At 42.1% G+C, this 19,254-nt stretch overlaps 2 protein-coding genes across 2 annotated transcripts; one reads left to right on the forward strand and one right to left on the reverse strand.

The window, feature by feature from the left end:
• Positions 1–1,023: 1,023 nt before the first annotated feature.
• LOC119546314 (protein bark beetle) lies at positions 1,024–17,421 on the forward strand. Its single transcript, XM_037852513.1, has 13 exons — positions 1,024–1,159; positions 5,038–5,645; positions 7,340–7,518; positions 7,581–11,634; positions 11,693–13,898; positions 13,959–14,170; positions 14,233–14,588; positions 14,648–14,773; positions 14,950–14,973; positions 15,038–15,135; positions 15,199–15,569; positions 15,627–15,851; positions 15,950–17,421. The coding sequence occupies exons 2-13, from the start codon at positions 5,163–5,165 to the stop codon at positions 16,982–16,984; spliced, it is 9,369 nt and encodes a 3,122-aa protein (XP_037708441.1). The 5' UTR covers positions 1,024–1,159; positions 5,038–5,162; the 3' UTR covers positions 16,985–17,421.
• Positions 17,422–18,805: 1,384 nt separating this feature from the next.
• Positions 18,806–19,195, reverse strand: LOC119547562 (ficolin-1-A-like). The gene has a single exon (XM_037854463.1). The coding sequence runs from the start codon at positions 19,193–19,195 to the stop codon at positions 18,806–18,808; it is 390 nt and encodes a 129-aa protein (XP_037710391.1).
• Between the last annotated feature and the right edge of the window lie 59 nt (positions 19,196–19,254).

Raw genomic sequence — 19,254 nt, forward strand, 5'->3', positions numbered from 1 at the left:
CTAAATGAATTAGCACTTGTAAAGGAAATGGTATCCAAAATAGATAAAAAAACCCTACCTCCCGGAATTGTGCGTATCGGCTCGAGATACTTGTATATAGAAGAAACTGAGCTGCAAACATGGAAATCTGCTAGTCAAACCTGTCGCAAGATGGGAGGACAACTGGCATCCATTAACAACCAAGCACAACTTGATGAAATTAGTGCTAGGCTTAAAGCCAAAACTTTCTACTGGCTAGGCATATACGAGCCAACAGAAAGGGGTCAATTTAGCTCTTTGGAGTCTAACAAGATCAATCCTTTTACAAAATGGACACCGACGGAACCGAAGTACGAAGACGAATCACTTCACTGTGTTTTATTGAGATCAGGCTTCATGCATGTGAGCCCTTGTGATAAACGAACAAATCGTTTCATTTGCCAGGTCGATGAAATTTAAAATGCAAAACATCAAAAAACAAATTTAAAGACATTTTTTTTTGTTATTTGACACACTTGTTTCAAAAATAAAATGCCTTCGATTTCAATTAATGTTATTTTTTATACAAATAAATTTCCCATCAACAAATATGCTTAAAGTATATAATATTTGAAGCAATTTATCATAATATTTATCAATTTATTACAGAAATCCCCTCTACCAATACGTGAAAAACCTTACAGTCTTTGCTAATAATAACCAATTCCGAACATTTGTAACATTTGCCTGTGGTTTAACAGATCCACAAACCACCCACGAGTCGGGCGACTGTTACCCGGTTACCAACAGCAACAGGTTAAGTTACCAACTCTGGAACCCGAAGCTTTGGCTGCTGCATTGGCCACTTTTAGCATTTCGGCCAAGGTAACTGAGAGCGGAGTGTAGCTCACCTGAAAGCTTCTCCGGGCTTTTGGTCTTTACCAGATGGGTTTACTTGGCCACCTTGGATGGCGGCTCCTCTCTTCCGAACTCAACGCGCTCTGTGCCGCTCATCGCTCGGTTTACTAGGTTTTTCAGCTTTGCGTACGATACTCAGTTCGGTTCAGAAGGTGTTCGATGTTGGACGTGTGCGCTTGATCGGGGAAAATAACGCTTGGCAGTAGCAACTTATTGATCTCAACGGTGCTTTGTTGTTTTTTCTCTTGGCTGTCACGTATACGTACAGTCGGTTCTTCAGAGTGTGAGTGATCGCTGGCTGACCGCGCCTTAAATGCAAAAAGCGTTGCTTCTAAAAGTCTATAAAAACCATTCCGAAACGACTGAAATATTATCGGAGGAGATTTGTGCAAATATATTTGATAAAGTGGTGGCAAAATAAAGTATTTTAAAAGAAAACCAACAGTGAAAACCCGAAGCTTTGGGCCAAAAAGTGAGGTTGTGTTGGTGGCACCACCAAAAAGTATTACCAAACACACCAATACCTGTTAAATGCCAAGTGGAGTACACAAAGAAAACATACAAGACGCGCATTAAGTTACGGCTTAAAAGAGATAGGATTCTGGAGTGAAAGAATTATATTTCCTATGTTTTTTTACTTACAATTTGGTGGTCTGTGTGATATTTGAAGGCAAAAATTTAATCAAATAATCGATCGAAAAGAGATGCGGTTCTTATAATAAAGTGATTATATGCTGCTCGAGGGAATTAACAAATTGGTGCTCTTTTGTGTAGGAATATTATTAGTCCCTTGGAAAAACATGTGTTTCTAATATTTTTAAAATGTATGATTCAAAAACAGAAAGTTGAATGTATCCAACAGCAAGTGTACTTAAGGGACTATACTTAAATATATGGTTTTTCTGAGCGAAAAGAAAGTCACCGAAGTATAAAGATTGGATCCAAAAATTCTGTTAGCTGCTGCTCTGTTTCTTCCTATTTTTGCACGCTTTCTTGGCATCAACTAATTGCCCCATCTACGGCAATTTTTTTCTCAACTTAATTTTTTTTTTTTTGCGCTGGTTTGTGGCCAATAAACTGCAACTGCAACTTTTAAGTTGATGCGTTCAGCGAGCCGCAACGTTGGTTGCACTTGTTTAATACCGCTGGGCTCCCTCGCATCCCTCTTTATAGACAGGTTCCCAATAGCCAAGTTCCTCGTGGAGTTCCTCTGTTACTTCCGTTCCGCATTAGTCACTCGACTGGCAATTGAATATGGAAGCCGATGACGCGTTGCCATTCTGGTTACAACAGGTCGGTAGTAAAAAAGTGGACAAAGTGAATTAAAAGAACACTTTCGCATACGTAAGAGGAAGTTGGGCATTATCAATCATTTGGCGTAGATAAGGAAAAGAAACAAAGACCTAAGTATTCCCGGTGCATTATAAAATCCCATAGATAAAAGTACATATAAAGCAACAGGTCTTAGGACTGAAATATACCCCATATTTTCATCTAACTTTAAAGATTGTTAAATTTTTCTTAGTTTTTTTTTTTTCATTGGAATATATAGAAAAATTTGAAAAATTTAAATCATATTTTAAAGTTTGTTTTTGGCGTGGCTTTTATTCATTTATCAACATAAAATAAACATTACCATAGGAAAATGCTTTAGGGAATTGAATACTTATATACATTCAATGCGTGTGTACCCATACAATTTAAAGATACTGGGAATACAAAGCTCGCTGGTCAAGCTAATTAACATTTTAGCGCGGTGAGCATCATCAATGAGAGTCTCTGAGATAGAATACTTACGTTTAGGGAGAAACAGAGAGGAATACTATCAGATGAGTAGTGGGTAGTGTTACTCATGCAACGATCGTTGAAGCCGGCAAATGACTAACAAATTCTAGATACTCGTAATTTCATCAAAACAAATTGGGCAATAACGAGACCTCAAACGACCATTAAATTGTTTAGACAATCGGCATTATTCTACCAATTTTAGTCCATCGGGTTGTTGAACTCTGTGCTAGAACGGAAACTAAATTTAATGGCTGTAAAATTGACCAAAAAACAGCTGCACAGCGGGAAAACCCTTTCACATCATCCAACCATTCAGAGAAAGCTCAATTAAACTAGAACTCTGCCATGGAAACTGAATTCAACAGATTTAGATCGTATTCTAGTAAAAAAAAGTATTTTCAAAAGTATTTAAGAAGTATTACATTTTATAAACTTGAAAAGTTTTAACGATTTATTTTTAGGTATAAACTTTTTTGCGTTCTTTTTGTCCCCCGCTAGTCTTATCATTTAAAGTTTTTAAGTAATTTTAAACCTTTCGTTAACTTTCTTCGATAACGAAACAGAGACAAAGGAGCTCCTTTTTACCTATACCTAGTCTATTGAAGGTTAATGATTTTTAAGAGCAACTTAAAGAGAGACCCACTTTTAGTGCATTCACTCAACTTATGAGGAACGCAAAATGCCAATGCGCAAACCGAACCAAACTAAAGTTAATAAACCCATAAAAAGACAGACAATAAACTTTTGAATGCACTTCAAATGCAGTCACGGCAACCACAAAAACAACATTCAGCATTGCAGTTGAGTCACATCCATCGACCGTCATATGCCAGATACAACATACAAGATACAATCCACACACGCACCGTTGCCCCCTGGAAACCCCGCCCCATAAAGCTGCTTTGCATATTCGATAAATTTAAAATGCTGGTTATCAAGAATCTTGGAGGTGCACAGTAAAAAATGGAAGAACAGTTCACGATAAATTTTTAAAAATATGTATTTGTTGAAATTCAGCTTACAAATAAGATAAGACTAGATAAGACTAGAATATTTCAAGTCTACATAATTAATTTTGGTTGGGTAGATAATAGTTAGATAGTTTTCAGCATTAATAATTTGGATGGTATAAAGTTAAGATCATAAATAAATGTCAGATAATTCCAAAACTATTATTTTTTAATAAGGGCACTTAAAAAGCATAACCGGTAACTATTCACCAAGGGTTTTTTAACTAATATATGTTATTTTACTGATCCTCGATTTTATCAATTCTGCTCAGTGTAGTGTGAGGGTGGGGGAAAGTTTGGGTAAAGCCCATAAGTCGAAGGTGGAAATGCTTTCTTCTGTCTTCTTACTACGCACACGTAACCGAGGGAAAAATAAAGAAAACTTGGGGAAAAAACACGAACTCGCGGTGCGTGCGTCGCTCTCTTTCGCTCCATCTCTCTCTGGCCTGCTCTCTTGTGGCATGAATGAAATGCCTCCACTTTTACAGTTATTTTACTAAAGTGGGGGAATTCCAGCAACAACTCCCCAATATTTAACATATTGTTGTTTGTTTGCCTCATTTCTTTTGTTATTGTTGTTCGTCGCCCTCGCTCTTTCCCTCAGCCACTCTTTTTATCGCGCCATCTCGCTCTTTTGGTGGGTAATGCCATATACTAAACCCTCTCGGTTTTTCAGTCTTTGCTAACGGTTCTTTGCGTATGGACGTGTTTTGGGTAGGAAATATAGAAAAAAGTCAAAAAGAAAAATCAAAAAGCTGATATGTGTGTGTGTGTGTTTTGGTAGAAGTTTTGTTGTTTTTTTTCGGTTTTATTTGGGCCCGTTCTTCTAGCGGCTTATTAAAAAAATTTGTTAACAATGAGACCTACCAAAGTTCCCATGTTTTTGTTGGGAAATCTCAAGATTTTTGAGGTTGCGGTGTTGAAAATACAACAATTGGTGAACAATAAATGAAAAGTGTATGAAAAGCATGAAAAACTGTTGATAGCTGATAAATAGCCCTAAAACATAGCCGGAAAAGTGATTTTTATGGCGTTAAAGAGCTCAAAAAACAGTGTTGGACAAAAAATATTTTAATTTTGTGAATAAGAAATCTGATATAAACTTAAAAAAAAAGACAAATTTAAATATTTAAAGTGCTTAAAAACAGTGACATAAAATTCTTATATATTTTTGGAAAACATATGAGATACAATTTGTTAAATACAAAAAAAGCTGCGTATTGACAAAAAATCCCTAAAAAACCATAAATAAATGTCCAATTTAAGCATACAACGTGGGAGTTAAATAAAAATATAAAACCTTAAGCCAAAAATTTTAAAACCTAATCCTATTCTATATGTCCACTCGTTTTCCTTCATCCAGCTGTTTAATAATCACAAAACTGCCATGGCGAATGTGTAATAAAAACCCCTAGTGAAGTAATTAGTTAAAAGGAAAAGTAAACCAAATTTAACGACAACGAAAAGTGATACGAAAACGATGCACAAATGAAGCTGCAACGTCATAAAACCAACTGCCAACGAAATAGTAAGCCCCACAGGGATCCAAAATGGGCCAGCATATGTTTATGGGTGGTCGTAACGCTGATTTTCTCGACCCACTTGGCAAGGGGCCAGGAGAGTCCACAAGCCGTTGACTCCAAGGAGGTGGAACTGCTGCAGGATAATGACATCGAGTTCGCCAGTCTCGATGGCGCCACCCAAATTCTGCCAGCTACCCGACATTCTGGCGCAGACGTCACGGTGGCGCCACAGAGTTCCACCTCCCCGATGACGTCATCGGCCTCGTACACCGAACTGCAAGGCGGGGAAATCCTCAGCGACCGAATCCTTCGGCGCAGCGAGAGTCCTTACTTGGCACGCGAGGACCTCGAGGTGTTGCGAGGAGCCCGACTGACCATCGAACCGGGTGTTACCATCGAATTCGCCCCCACCAAAGGACTCAAAATCAGCGGCGTCCTGCAGGCGGTGGTAAGTCGGAAAAACCCAATGGGGAAAATTCATTATGGTGTAGGAAAAGCTCTGGGTAACTTGAGTATGATTGACAGGAAGAAACCTTATATAGAGTGTGTGCATTGCTAGAAGACTGGGGTAAAACGAAAATGTTTTTAGGAAATAAGCTTGGGAAATGGCCATAACACCAATAATGAAATCGTAGAATGGCATTCCGTACAGTAATTCAATACTATAGGGCAACTTATAATAATATTATTGATAAGAAAAAGTTATGGGCTTGAAGATTATTATAACTTAGACGACTATGTAGCATGCTAAGCTAAACTTGTATGATATATAAAAAAAAGCAAAATAATTTGGAACCTTTATAAATTTTTTATACTTTTTAAAGGGTAATAACTTAGTCGAATCACATTTTTTACACGTCTACACCTGTAGGCGTTTTGCGAATGATTAGGCGGCACCTGTTGCTATCAGCCGCCGCGGGTTCACTATGAGTAATCTTACTAATAGATAAGCCCCATACAAAAGTTTCGTTCTGAAGTTCTCTCATTGTTGACTCTATAGCAGCGATAAGATTGCGATTGTCTGATTTACACATCATTGAAAAGGGGAGATAGTGCATACATACATAGCGGCAAAGCTCGGAATTCATATGGAGGGCATAATACTATGTGTGGTGTATATAGCGGTAGGTTAGGGCCTGCTCCATCTTTAACCCCATAATTGGGTCAGCCAAGTTCAGTTGACTTCCTCTCAATTATGACGTGCACTTTGCATGTTCCGCTCCGTTCCTAGCCTCTTAATCAGCGGTCAAGGGGTCACCGGGGGTTAATTAGATTTAAGTGAATGTCGGAGTCGCATAATTGACAATTCCACAGACCGAAAGGGAAATGATTAAATTAGCTTTGTCAAACTCTTAAGCCAATTGTAAGCCCTCGATATGTTTGTTTCACACTATTTATTCTCTTTTTTGGGATATGCAAAACACCACTGAGTCATGAGTTTTTAAGGTTAAGAGTTCAGAACGCCTTGCTGTTAATTTAATTAAACTGTTTTGCGGCAGAGGGCGTCTTTTCGTTTGGAGATCTTCGCAGCATAGGTGTTAATTGATGCCCCAATTGGTTCGAAAATTATATATACTATGTATTCCCCATGTCGGTTTTCATTGGCAAACGAAGGCCAAACGTGAGAAGATATCATAATTGAAAACGAAAATAATTGCATGCTACGTGAGAGAAACGAAGTCAAAGTGAAATGTGTGATCTCAAAAGAAAATGCAGACATGACTAACTGAGAAAATAATGGAGGAAAAACACTATTAAATTTAATACTATACTTAAAATAAGTATTTTTTGTTTAACTGCAGAGGCTTACAAAATTCTGCCTGCCCAAATAAGATTTTATTTCTTTATCAATAACAACATTCGGCTAGTTACTAAAGTTTTAACCCCAGAGACGGATCATCATAGGAATTTGGGTCAACCCAACAACATATATAATCTTAAGAGTATATGAACCACAAAGTTTTTTTGTTCAGGGCCCTCAAAACATTTTCACCAAGTACTTTGTTAACATAGATAACCCTAAGTAATAACGTTTTCGTTATTATTTCAATGTTCTTGAATTACCTTCTTTGAGGTAAAAAATGTATATAAAATATATATTTTGAAGCCAGAACTCAAGTTCTCGATGAATATACCTTCTAGGGCACACCCACTTCAAGAATTGTGCTGAAGTCCCAGAGTAATACGGCCAACTATAAATTGGAGCTGCCCGATGACCAGGAGAAGGGCATACGACTAGTGGATGGACCCACTCCAGTGGAGGGAAGACTGCAGCTCTTCCACAAGGGAGCTTGGCGATCCGTTTGCTCCAACTCCAGAAAGTAGGTTCTCTAATAACCCTTAAGTAACCGAATTTATAAGATTTTATTTTTCCCCTGAACAGTTGGACATTGGCTGACTATGGAGTGGCCTGCAAGCAGCTGGGTTATAGAGGCGGTCGGTTCTGGAATTGGGTGGAACGAACAGCAGGATACTATCCCCGACTTCTTTACGAACAGCCCAAGTGCAAAGGTGGCGAAAGTAATCTCCAGAACTGCGCTTGGACTTCCCGACAAATGGGGGCCGGTGCCTGTGATTATCACAATGATCTGGGAATCCAATGTTTGCCCGTACATTCCGATACTCTGGGCCATTGGCGAGGCATATATTTCGATAATGCCCCATCTACAAAAGCTCTGGGTAGAGATAACATAGTTTATGCGGCCCAATCGGAGTCTCGTTTGAAATACGTGGACATCATAAGGGCAGGAAATGGTGCGGGTTTCAGTGCCAAGTCGGCTGTGGAAGTCCAAGGACTTCCTCCCCAGATGGAGAATGTGGTGATCAGTCATTCGGCCTACACAGGATTCAATAGCACGCGACCCTCGGCTGGATTCCAGTTGCAAAATGTCACGGTTAGAAAATGCAATGGCATCGGAGTCTTCGTCAACTCTAGTCAGGGATCAGTGCAACTGGATGGCTGCTCCATAGTGGATAATGCCGGAGATGGGGTAAAGTATGTGGGCCACGATTTGAGGGGAACGGAGAGAAAAGATCGTGCCAGCATATATGATTTCTGCACCTTACCCACAACTTCGGGGCAGACCTATCCCATCTCGCTGTCGTTCACCCAGAAATATTACGCAGGATCTGGCAAGGAGTGCGGCAAGTATTTCTTCACAAGACCAGGATATCTTCTAACCCTACACTTCGAGAATTTCGTGCTGATGCAAAACGAAACGGCCACCGTGGAATTTTACGATGGAGCTTCCACAAATGATCGTTTGCTGTTCGAATGGAAGGCCAGGAACTTCACGAGACCCCAAAGTGTCACCTCGACGAGGGAGAAAATGTTTATGAGGATTCGAGCGGATGCCAGGCAGGAGCTGAATGGTTTCTTCCGCATGACCTCCGGTGATTCGGTGGCCTATGACCTCAGGGTATCCCAATCCACCGTAGAGGATAATGGAGGGCGTGGCGTAGCCATCGATAATATAAGATCAAAGCTCCATGTGCACGGTAGCTCCGTCTCCGGAAATGGTCATGTGGCTGGAGTTCATGTGACGAGTGGAGCCGGAGATGTCAACATTACCAGTTCCAATATAAGTTTCAACAACGGCGCTGGTGTGAATATCACCTATTATGGCGGCAACCGTAACGTCTCCAGATCAGCATTAACGGCCAACAAAGGATATGGCATAGCCACCTGGCTGAATCAGACATCCGACGTAGACCGAATGGAGTATATTCCATTTAACCAAACCAGCGTGGTGGAGTACTCACAAATCGGTGGAAATCTAGAGACTGGAGTTTTTCACGGCAACTTCTGCCGACCCATTTGGGTTAATATCACAGGAAATAGTTTCAACGGCAGCCAGCAGAATGATATATTCATTGAATCCTGTTACCAGGCCACCGCCAATGGACGGCCCAATATGCAACTCCAGCTGGGACACAATCAATTTAAATACTCCCAGGCAAACTCCATAAATCTAAGTCCAGCCTTGAATCTCCAGGGAAGGATTGAGTACAATATGTTCCGCTATGGGTCCTATGGCTGCTTGTTCATAAACAACGACTACATATACCCAGAGTTTAATTACTTTCCTGTAAAGCTGATCATACAGAGTAACTACTTCATGAGGAACAGTGGAGTACATGTGGTTTCCTTGGGCCTATCGCCCTACAGTAGAGCTGAAGTACAATATATACTTTTTACAAGGAACTTTGTGAGGGGAAATAACATCACGGAAGCTTTTGGTCCGCTAATAGCTGGCTCTGAGGGAAGTGATGGTGCTGGACGACTAAATCCCCGATCTCGAGTGGCAGCACCCGTTGTCGTGGGTTCGAGTAACGTAGATATATTCCGGAACATCCTGCACAATCTGGATTCCATGTACGAAATTGGCTCCCAACTCACCGATCAAAGTAAGATTATCAATGCCACTTGCAATTGGCTGGGTCACACGGATGAGAACAAGATATATGCCCGCCTGTTCCATCGCAACGATCGTTATAATCTGGCCAAGATTAGCTATATTCCTTACCTACTACACAGCTCGAATCCTGGTTCCACAGCCATGATTACGGTTTCCACGGTGGTTCCCCGATTTTTCCACGAGGGAAGTGATATCATTGGTGGCGAAGTCGATGGTCAGGACATGGTTCCGGCTGGAACGTATACGGTTACTAAGGACATCAATATCAGACCTGGTGGTAAGCTCATACTCCAACCTGGTACCACGCTCAAGTTCGAACCCAGCGTGGGAATGATGGTGGCGGGAAAGTTGGAAGCCAGAGGACGCAGACCCGATGACATACTCTTTACCCTAAAAAGAGAAACGATCATAGGCGAGCATAATGACACGGAAACCATCGACTTGGACAGCGAAACGGAAGCCATTGATATGGAAACGGAAGTAATACCCTCGGATGGAGTGCCCCGAGTTCCGGTTCGATTGGTTGGTGGGGCGGGTGCCAATGAGGGAAGACTCCAGGTTTATCTAAAAGGACGATGGGGTACTGTTTGTGACTACGGCTGGAATGTCCTAAATGCGGCTTTGGTGTGCCACCAATTGGGCTACTCCCTGAACCCCCAGGATTGGCGATTACTCCGCTCGCAGCTACCAAATGCCGGCACCTCTGAGGACATTTTGGTGGCCAATGTCAGGTGTACGCTTCAGGATAGTGACGTCACAAAGTGTAGGGCTGAATACGACTTCGAAAACACCTGCAGTCATGAGAACGATGTGGGTCTCAGGTGCTATGAGGGTGCTTGGGCCGGTGTACGGTTCAGTATGCTGGCCGAAAGAGCTGATCTGCAATACGTTACTGTGGAAAAGGCCGGGCTCTTTGACTACACCACCAATGCCTTTAGGCCCGCCGTTCAAATGGATCATGCCCGTCACAATCTGGAAAATGTGAGAGTCGTGAACAACCTGCAAGATGGCTTGGGCATTGTATATTCTGATATCTACGCTGGAAAGTCCGTAAATAACATCAAAAACTCAGAGTTCTCTGGCAATAGAGGTAGTGGCATTAGCCTTAAGCAACTGGACTTTAGGATCTCGGGATCGATTATCAAGGACAACAAAGGCAGTGGCATTTCTCATGATGCCGTGATCTCCGCTTTGGATCAAAAGGAAATCGGTGGATGGTTTAACATGGCCACAGACTTTAATTCCTTTGACACCGACTACGATCCGTATATTTTGCCCCATGAAATAAGCAATATAGATCTGGGAACCTTTGAGCACAAGTACATAAGGACGGAAGAGATCCTCGGACAAAGTATCAACAGGAAAATAGTGGTTCAGTGTCCAGCTGGCTATGTCATAGGTATTCAGCTCTTGAATCCCATTCACAATCTGTCCACGGAAAGCATAAATATCCTGAATGCCCGAACAGAAAACATAAGGAGTGATCTTTGGCAAGTCAAGAGGGACTTAAATGTGTTCCCAGTCACGAGCAGCAGTTATGGAATTATAATATACTACGAAAGCGGCTTACAGGCTTTGGGAGGAGCTGTTTTGATGCTGAGTACCGTCACCGCTCCAGTTCAAAACATTAGGAATCGCATAGTCAGCGGAGCAGTGCCCACACTAACCATCCGATCAACGAAGATACAAAAGAATCTAAGAGGCATAACGGGTATCTATTACAATCGCTACATAGGGGATAATGGGGAGTATTATTTGAGGAAAGCGAACGAATCAGTCAAGTTAATCAACTCCGAATTGAGCTACAACGAACGAGAAGCTGTACTTATAAGGTCACCATTTTGGGATGTGATCTCCAGTAACTTATCAGAAATAACCCTGCAAATCAATGGTTCGTTGATCACCCAAAATGGTCATGGAATACGGCAAATGTCTAAGGATCTGCGATCATCTAACAATCTTTTCCATTACGTGATACAGGATACTACAGTGGAGCAGAATACCCATGGAGGTTTTCAGGTAGGAATTGGATTTATTTTGTATTGAAATGTTTTAAACTAGGTCTATATATTTTTAGGTGGCTTTACCATATGTCTGGCAATACAACGAGAACTTTACGCACTCCATTTATTTTGGCAACAGCACCTGGCAAAGAAATCGCGACTTCCGCATTTCCGTTTCCGGTCACTATACTGTTTTTAACATAACATCGAACGTCTTTAGGGAGAATAATTGTCCAGGAGCTCTGGTATCTCTCGATGGAATGGAAAAGCGACTGCGCTTCGACAACAATCGCTTCGAGTCGAATAATGCCAAGTTTGTGCTGCTCTTCAATGCGGATTCCCTCAGTGAAATCATTGGCCAAGTACCTGCCAGTATTGAATTCAATAGTTTCAAGGGAAATAATATTGTCACCATGACTGCAAACTACAGAAACCATTATATGAAGGCTGCGAGGAAAATTAAGAAACAACATAAACTACCAACCGCTGTGATCCGATTGGATGGTGTCCAGAATGTCCGACTATACCGCAATTTGATATCCGATAACGAAATGGACTATAATCTGGTGGCAGGTGTGAGATCGGCCAGATTGAATAACTACTTTGAGGCCAGAGAAAATTGGTGGGGCACCAAGGACACCGCCTTCATAGAGGCCAAGATCTTTGACTTTGACAATTGGAACGATCATGCGGATGTCATATATCAACCTTTCCTCATCGAAGACAGCTACGATGCCAGTGTTTCGGTGGTGGTACCCTTCAATCAGGACCAGGAGATAGATTTGTCTACTTATAGAGGTGGCAGGGTGTACAAGGACTTGATATTGACGAAACAGAGCACTCCCTACTATATACACTCTGATATCACGGTGATGCCCGGCAAAACTTTGACTATAAACCATGGTGTTACAATGGAATTCGAACCGAATGTGGGCATACTGGTTTTGGGTACCCTAGTGGCCATCGGGTATAAGGAATCGCCCATCGTAATGAGACCCTTTAGAAATGCCACACGGGAATCTCTGACTGATGCTCAGCCCAAGAAACGAGCTCTGGAGGACATGAGTGCTCCTCTTACGGAGTTCGATTCGATAAGACTTTGCACCAGTGCCAATAATTGCACAGGAGATGCCGATGGAATGTTCGGATTGAACGAGGGATTTCTGGAGTACTTCAATCACACCACTCTCCAGTGGGTTCCCATTTGCGATAGCAGATTCACAGAGCGAAATGCCCAAGTGGTTTGCCGTGAATTGGGATATGATCCTTTGAATGTTTACTACGGTCATGATCGCAGGATAGAGTTCCACACGAACTCCCTGACTCGAATTTGGTCATGGGTTCAACCACTGGAGTGCCGGGGTGATGAGGAGAGAATGGAGGATTGTGCCGAGCGATTGAATGGTCAACTCTATGGACATCGCCACGAATGCCGTTGGGATGATGTCTTCGTGTTTGTCAGCTGCAACAGCATCGCTGACGATGAAGTCTATTGGGGTGGCATACGGTTCGCCAACTCAAAGTTCGAGGAAATCCAATATGAACATCGCTTGCACAACACAAGGTCTCATGCGAGGCTACCACTGAGAGAAAGTCAATTGGAGTATGTCCGGATTGAACAGGCTGGTATACTGCATAATCACAAGGCGGCCGCCATTCAAGCCATTCACAAGAACCCATCCATAACATCGGTGAGCATTGAGAACTCGGCTAATCATGGCATAAACATGATAGCTCCCAGTGGTAAACTGAATTTGAATCACCTGAACATCAACAAAACATTGGGAACCGGAATCAGCATTGTATCTTTGAGTGGCGAAGGTCGTGATAGCGATGAATCCAGTTTTTCGCCCTTGAAGAAATTGGACCTTCCATATAAACTCTTCTCGCTGGTGGACATATGCGATCCCCAGAAGGTGCTGACCATAGAAGAGCGCATGCTGATCTACTACAAATACGATAATAATCCTGTTAACTGTGTAAAGATTTTTACCTCCGCTTTTCGAGCTAAGCCCATAGGTTTCCGGTTGCTACAATCAAATCTGTTCAATCACTCAAAGCTTTATGGCCGAACCGATTTTATAAAACTCTACGACGGTGATATCTACAATGTGACTGCCACCTATTTGGGTAAAATCGAGTCTGATACGGATAATCAAAGGTCGTTCTTCAAGACCAAGGGCCCAACGATGAGTCTTCAGTTGGTGGCCAGTGGTGCTCCTGAAACTCATGGTTTTATAGCAGAGGTCGTTACGGTGCCCATTTCCACTTTAGGCCAATGTAAGTTAACCTTCAAGGTTTTTATATATAATTCATATTAAATCTGTAATCTTTTTGAAGATCGCGATGCTTTGCACAATATCACGGATTCCCATATCTCAGGTGCAATGAAGGGGGCGGTAACCTATTCTTCTGCGGGTGAGGTCACGCCCACTTTGACTTTGATAGGCAATAGGATAGAGAAGAATTGCCGGCAATTGTATGGCAACTTTTCCACCTGCACCTCGGCCTTGAATTTGGATGTGCAGAACATGAACTCATTGTACTTTATGGTGAGTAACGGATTTGTATGCAGTTAGGAAAAATAAAAACTATTTTCTTTTTTAAACCGCAGAACAACCTCATCACAGAAAACCAAGGAGGCTTGAAGATTCGAGCTGACTCTCGAGGTTCTGCAACCTCACTTCGCGGCTTTGTTCATCACAATCTATTCATGAGGAATCGGAATCGCCCCGCTCTCTACGTGGAAGGGCGACAATCCTCGCCCTACCAGGAAGTTGAACTCTATCGCAATTACTTTGCCCAGAATATGGCTGGCTATGAGGATGTGATAAGATTATGTCAGGTGGTATCCAACTTTAGCTATAACTATGTGCACAGCAATGTGGGCGGAAGAATCATGGAGGTCTCTGGCTTCGAAAAGGTGCGTCTGCAGATCTATCAGACCACGGCCCACAATGGTTTCTATAGGTAAGTCTTTGATATAGATGGAAATATAAGTTTTCTGTTTAAATATCCTCGATGTTTAGGAACTTTGCCACCAACTGGATGACAAGGGCAACAATTGTGGCCGGAACGGCGGGTCAGCAATATGTGGATAATATTTTTGAGAACTATGAAAACGATTATGAGCTGCTAACCGTCAATAATTCCATGTAAATATTATACTTTATTTAAAAACAAGTGTTATAGAGGAAGTCAAAAATTAAGTCCTTCTTTTATATTGAAACTTTTCCCATATTTCTACTCCTAATCTCACCTTTGAAGCTATTAATGAGAATCTAATTTCTTACTTTGTTTTTTCTATTTCCTACCATTTTCCTACCCGTAGTTTGAGTTTTGACTATGAAAACAGGTAAGACTTAAATCAAAATAAAACCTTTCCAGAGCTTTCATTAATTGCAAATTATCTAAAACAGGACCTTTGAAACCTGGAGCTCTAAGATCGATGCTCGCCACAATTATTGGAGCTACAATAATACTATATCGGTGCAGTCTCGCATCAGAGATAAATCAGGTGAGTTTTTGTAAAGCTAAATATATAAGATAAACATTATAAACCTCTGATAACTCTCACCAGACGATCCCATGCTATTGGAGGTCCTAGCAGTGCCCTTCCAAATGAACAATGAGACTATCCTGGATGGTAAATGTCCTCCAGGTTGGGCCCTGGTCCATGATACCTGCTTCATCTATGTGGGAGCACCCATGACTTTCCACGAAGCTCGGGATTTCTGTCGCTCGGAGAACTCCACTATGCCTTTCATACGCACCGATAAGACAACGCTATGGAAGTATTTGCAAAGCCAGATGAGGCACTTGAAATATCCAGATAAGGTTTGGATTCAGGACTATAATCACATCGAACGCTGCACGAGTTTCGTTTTTGGAGAAGTGGAACTGGAGGATTGCGGCAAAGAGCGCGGTTTCATATGCGAAATGGATCCCAGGGTAAGAGGCTCTTTAGCGAAGTAAGAGAACACTTGCTAATGAATCACTTTTTTGCAGGTTATTATTGATCCTTTGTCCTGGCGAGCAGACATCTTTGCTATCAGTATTATCTCAGCCTTTGTCCTTGCCATTATCCTGCTGATCCTGGTGGCCTTCTGCTGGTTTGCCAAATCAAAACACCGTCATGTCCAACGACTCCAGAGGAGAAACAGCATTCGCCAAAGTTTGCGCAGCTTGAACAGCATCGATCCACAGGGTTCCCTTCGCCGAAGGCCCAATTATGTATGATTTGCTTTTGATTTGATTAATCCTTAGTTTTTATTTTATTTTTATTTTTACTCAATTTTATGTTATTGCTTTGGGCTCATCAAAATAACCAGAACATGTCCAGCAACGGAACGTTGTCGAAGAGTCAGGACTACAAGCAGATGGTGGCCAACGGATCCATAGATTCGATGGACAAAAGTGTGCTGAGCTCGGAGGCTGGCAGCTTCGAGGGCTACGAGCAGAAGCCCCACTACAACGAGTATGTGAATCAGAACTCCCTGAGACCAGTACAGCCGCCTGCCCAGGATCATCAGAGTCACAAGGTGGCCACCATTTCCAAGGCGAGTGGCCATCGGGCGAGAGCTGCCGCCGCTGCAGCTGCCGCCTTGGAGCCCGACGCCTTCGAGCTGAGCTACCGGAACGAGGGATTCCGGGACAACTCCACCTACGGCGGTGGCACTCGAGCCAACTCCATTAGTACCAGTGTGGCCGAGGACACGCCGATCATACATCACACCGATCAGGAGGTCGACGAGGGTGGCTCCGATTACTATGGCAACGCCAGTACCTTGCCCCTGCGAACCGAGGGCGGTGGGGGCAGCACCCCGGGCGGTAGGCGTGGCCAGCCGGGACTGGCCTTCCTCAGCGAACTCAAGCAGAATCTACCCGAGTACCAGAGGAGCTCGCACAGCAGCTTCATGCCGCACCGCAGTAGCGGCGACTCCCTGCCCTTCGATCAAAAGCTGGACCAATTCAACTACTCCACGGAGTCATCACTGTACCGTCCAGCGCCCGCTGTTCCGGGCAGCAGTCAACCGGCCACACCGGCGGACATGCGACGTCCGGACTCATATTACACTGCCGTGCGGAGCAGCAAAGCTCCAGTCTCACACTACCGGACGCCGAGGCCACTGGCCCAGCCGCCGGCCGCACCGAATGTGGCGCATGGGCGACCCAAGACGGTCTACCAGACGGGATCCGAAGAGTCCTCGCCGACGACCCCCTCACCGCTGACCAATCCGTATCATCGCTCCAAGTCGGAGGCCCTGCTCGAGACGGATTTCGATGGGGATGGTGGCACGGGGGGGCTGCAGCCCCTGCAAACCAACGGACGCAGTCACAGTCAGCCCCTGGAAACGGCCATGTGAGGGGTCGTCATCCATTTCATACTCTAATTTAACACTCACCATCGGCTCTTTGCGAGACTGACAAGAATCTTGAATAATTTCGCAATTTGATAAAGTATTTCCTTTTAGATAAATTAAGACTTTGAATATTTCACTTGATGGAGAAAACCTTAAGTTGTTCTTTTAGTTTCTAAGTTTTTACTTACGTTTTTTGTCAGTTTCGTTGAGGGTCTTAACCACCACAGCTTCGTAGTTTTTAGTTTGCCTTTAAAGTATACTTTTTAAAATCGAGATTACGATTGAGAGAGACCAAGAGAGACGAACACGCCCGCCCGTTGTTTTTTGTGTGGTAAACTTAGATCATTCCATCCATTAGCCTTAAGACTACGATTAACCATTGCCGGAACGAATTAGTTTTAAGTTGTTGTATATAAACAGAAGAATAAAACAGAATTAAACATGAAAAAAAAATACTTATACTTTTAAGAAATGCTTTTGTTCATCCAAGAAATTGTTTTCTGTTGTGAAAAAAGTATTAGCCTTTAATGTAGTAAAAATTACCCTTAAATTTAGAAAATATCTTTCCCTGAAATTTATGGCGTGCTTTGATAAAATTTTCTTCCAAAGACTTAAATAATTTTTTTGTATATTCCCTTATAGACTTATGTCCGATAAAACCACAATCTAATATTTTATTATTTCTTAAATTATATAAACCAATCAGGAAATTGTCCGATAGTTCCAGAATCTAAGCAAAATATAGTTTCTGGAATTAGTTTAGTTTGTTTTCGGCCCTATCATCATTACAGCGCGTTTCATATCGGTAAAAAGGTGGGTAAACGCGTGCCAAACTACACCCTTAGAATAATTATACTGCCCGTAGGTTCCGCACAAGTTGCTGAAGAAAAAATGAAAGTTTATACCAAAGAACAAAGTTAGTACATACTGACCTCGAATGGCATGCTCGAAACCACCAAGCTCCGGTAAATTCAATGGCACAGTTTCCGGTCCATACATCATTTTTGCGATCCTTAGTGCTAAACTGCATGCCTAGGTGATAAGTAAGTGAGTCGCCGGCGTTCCCAGAAAATGATCCCACCGATTCCAAAGTATAATTGTTACTCTCGGGACCAACACTGAAGTCATCGTAAAGCTCGTAAGCCTTGTTTCCGTCGTAATCCTCTATAAGGACTAGAAGTTCCTGTTGTTTTAATGTCATCGCATGCAATTTTTCTAGGCCCAGTATACTCTTAGTCTAGATCGCCAAATCCTTATTTGTAGTCCTTGCACTCGCGGAAAAAAAACCTCTGATTTTATGGCTTGAATGTTGTTACACACCGATAGTAGAGTACAGACTTCATTGCCATCTTGCATGGCTGAAGTATTTAATAATGACAATAAAATCTATAATAATATATTCCAAACCGCACCATGTCTTCACAGTGGCTCTTTGTATACTGATACTACACTTTATATTCTTTGTCCTTATATGCTACCTATTAACCCTCCCAGAAAAATAGATACTATATGATTTTTGGAGGTATATCGTTCCGATAAGCGTTTTAATCAGCCGAGTTGAAGCTGAGGTTGAGTCAGTTTTCGTATTTACTGGAAAATTAAAAGTATATATACCAATTGAAAATACCTTTATTTGAATGTATCGCTAAGGCCAAAGTTCGATTAAGGGAAAGCCTTTTCGGCCTTATCAACATTGCGGCTCGTTTCAGCATGTAAGAAACGTTAGCATAGTCGTATCCAAATGTAGCCCAAAGTATACCTCGTCCGTTTTTATTTTCGCCATAAATTCCGAGCAAGTGACTAAAAAGAAATATTGAAGATCTATTAGTTTCGATTCGGGTGTATGCAATTATCACTACCATACCTCGTATGGCAATGACGGTACCACCAAGCTCCCATAAAATATTGAGCACAGTTCGCAAATCCACCGAGGTCGTTCTTGCGGTCCTTAGTACTGAACTGCATAACCAGGTGATAATAAAGTAAATCTCCGGCGTCCCCATAGGATGATCCCACTGATTGCAAACTGTAGTTGGTAGCCTCGGAACTGATTGTAAAGTTATCGAATAGCTGGTATCTATTATCTTCTATATAGTCCTCCAAAATGACTAGAAGTTCGTGTTGTTCCGATGCAAGTATCATGTACAATTTGTCAAAACCTATGAAGAACTCATTGTCTAGGTCGCCGAAAAATACAATTCCAAAGCGCAACATGTCTTTACTACACAAAAGCTTTTTTCTTTATCTAATTTAATGATTAAATTAACCTTATC

This window comes from Drosophila subpulchrella, chromosome 2L, assembly GCF_014743375.2.
Source record: "Drosophila subpulchrella strain 33 F10 #4 breed RU33 chromosome 2L, RU_Dsub_v1.1 Primary Assembly, whole genome shotgun sequence".
Lineage (NCBI taxonomy): Eukaryota > Metazoa > Arthropoda > Insecta > Diptera > Drosophilidae > Drosophila > Drosophila subpulchrella.

Bases quoted from the DNA above. Each gene is read 5' to 3' on its own strand.
- LOC119546314 (XM_037852513.1), top strand. From the start codon at position 5,163: ATGAAGCTGCAACGTCATAAAACCAACTGCCAACGAAATAGTAAGCCC. The intron at 5,646-7,339 runs GTAAGTCGGAAA...TATACCTTCTAG, and splicing joins GCGGCGTCCTGCAGGCGGTG to GGCACACCCACTTCAAGAAT. The intron at 14,589-14,647 runs GTAAGTCTTTGA...CTCGATGTTTAG, and splicing joins GCCCACAATGGTTTCTATAG to GAACTTTGCCACCAACTGGA.
- LOC119547562 (XM_037854463.1), bottom strand. From the start codon at position 19,195: ATGTTGCGCTTTGGAATTGTATTTTTCGGCGACCTAGACAATGAGTTC.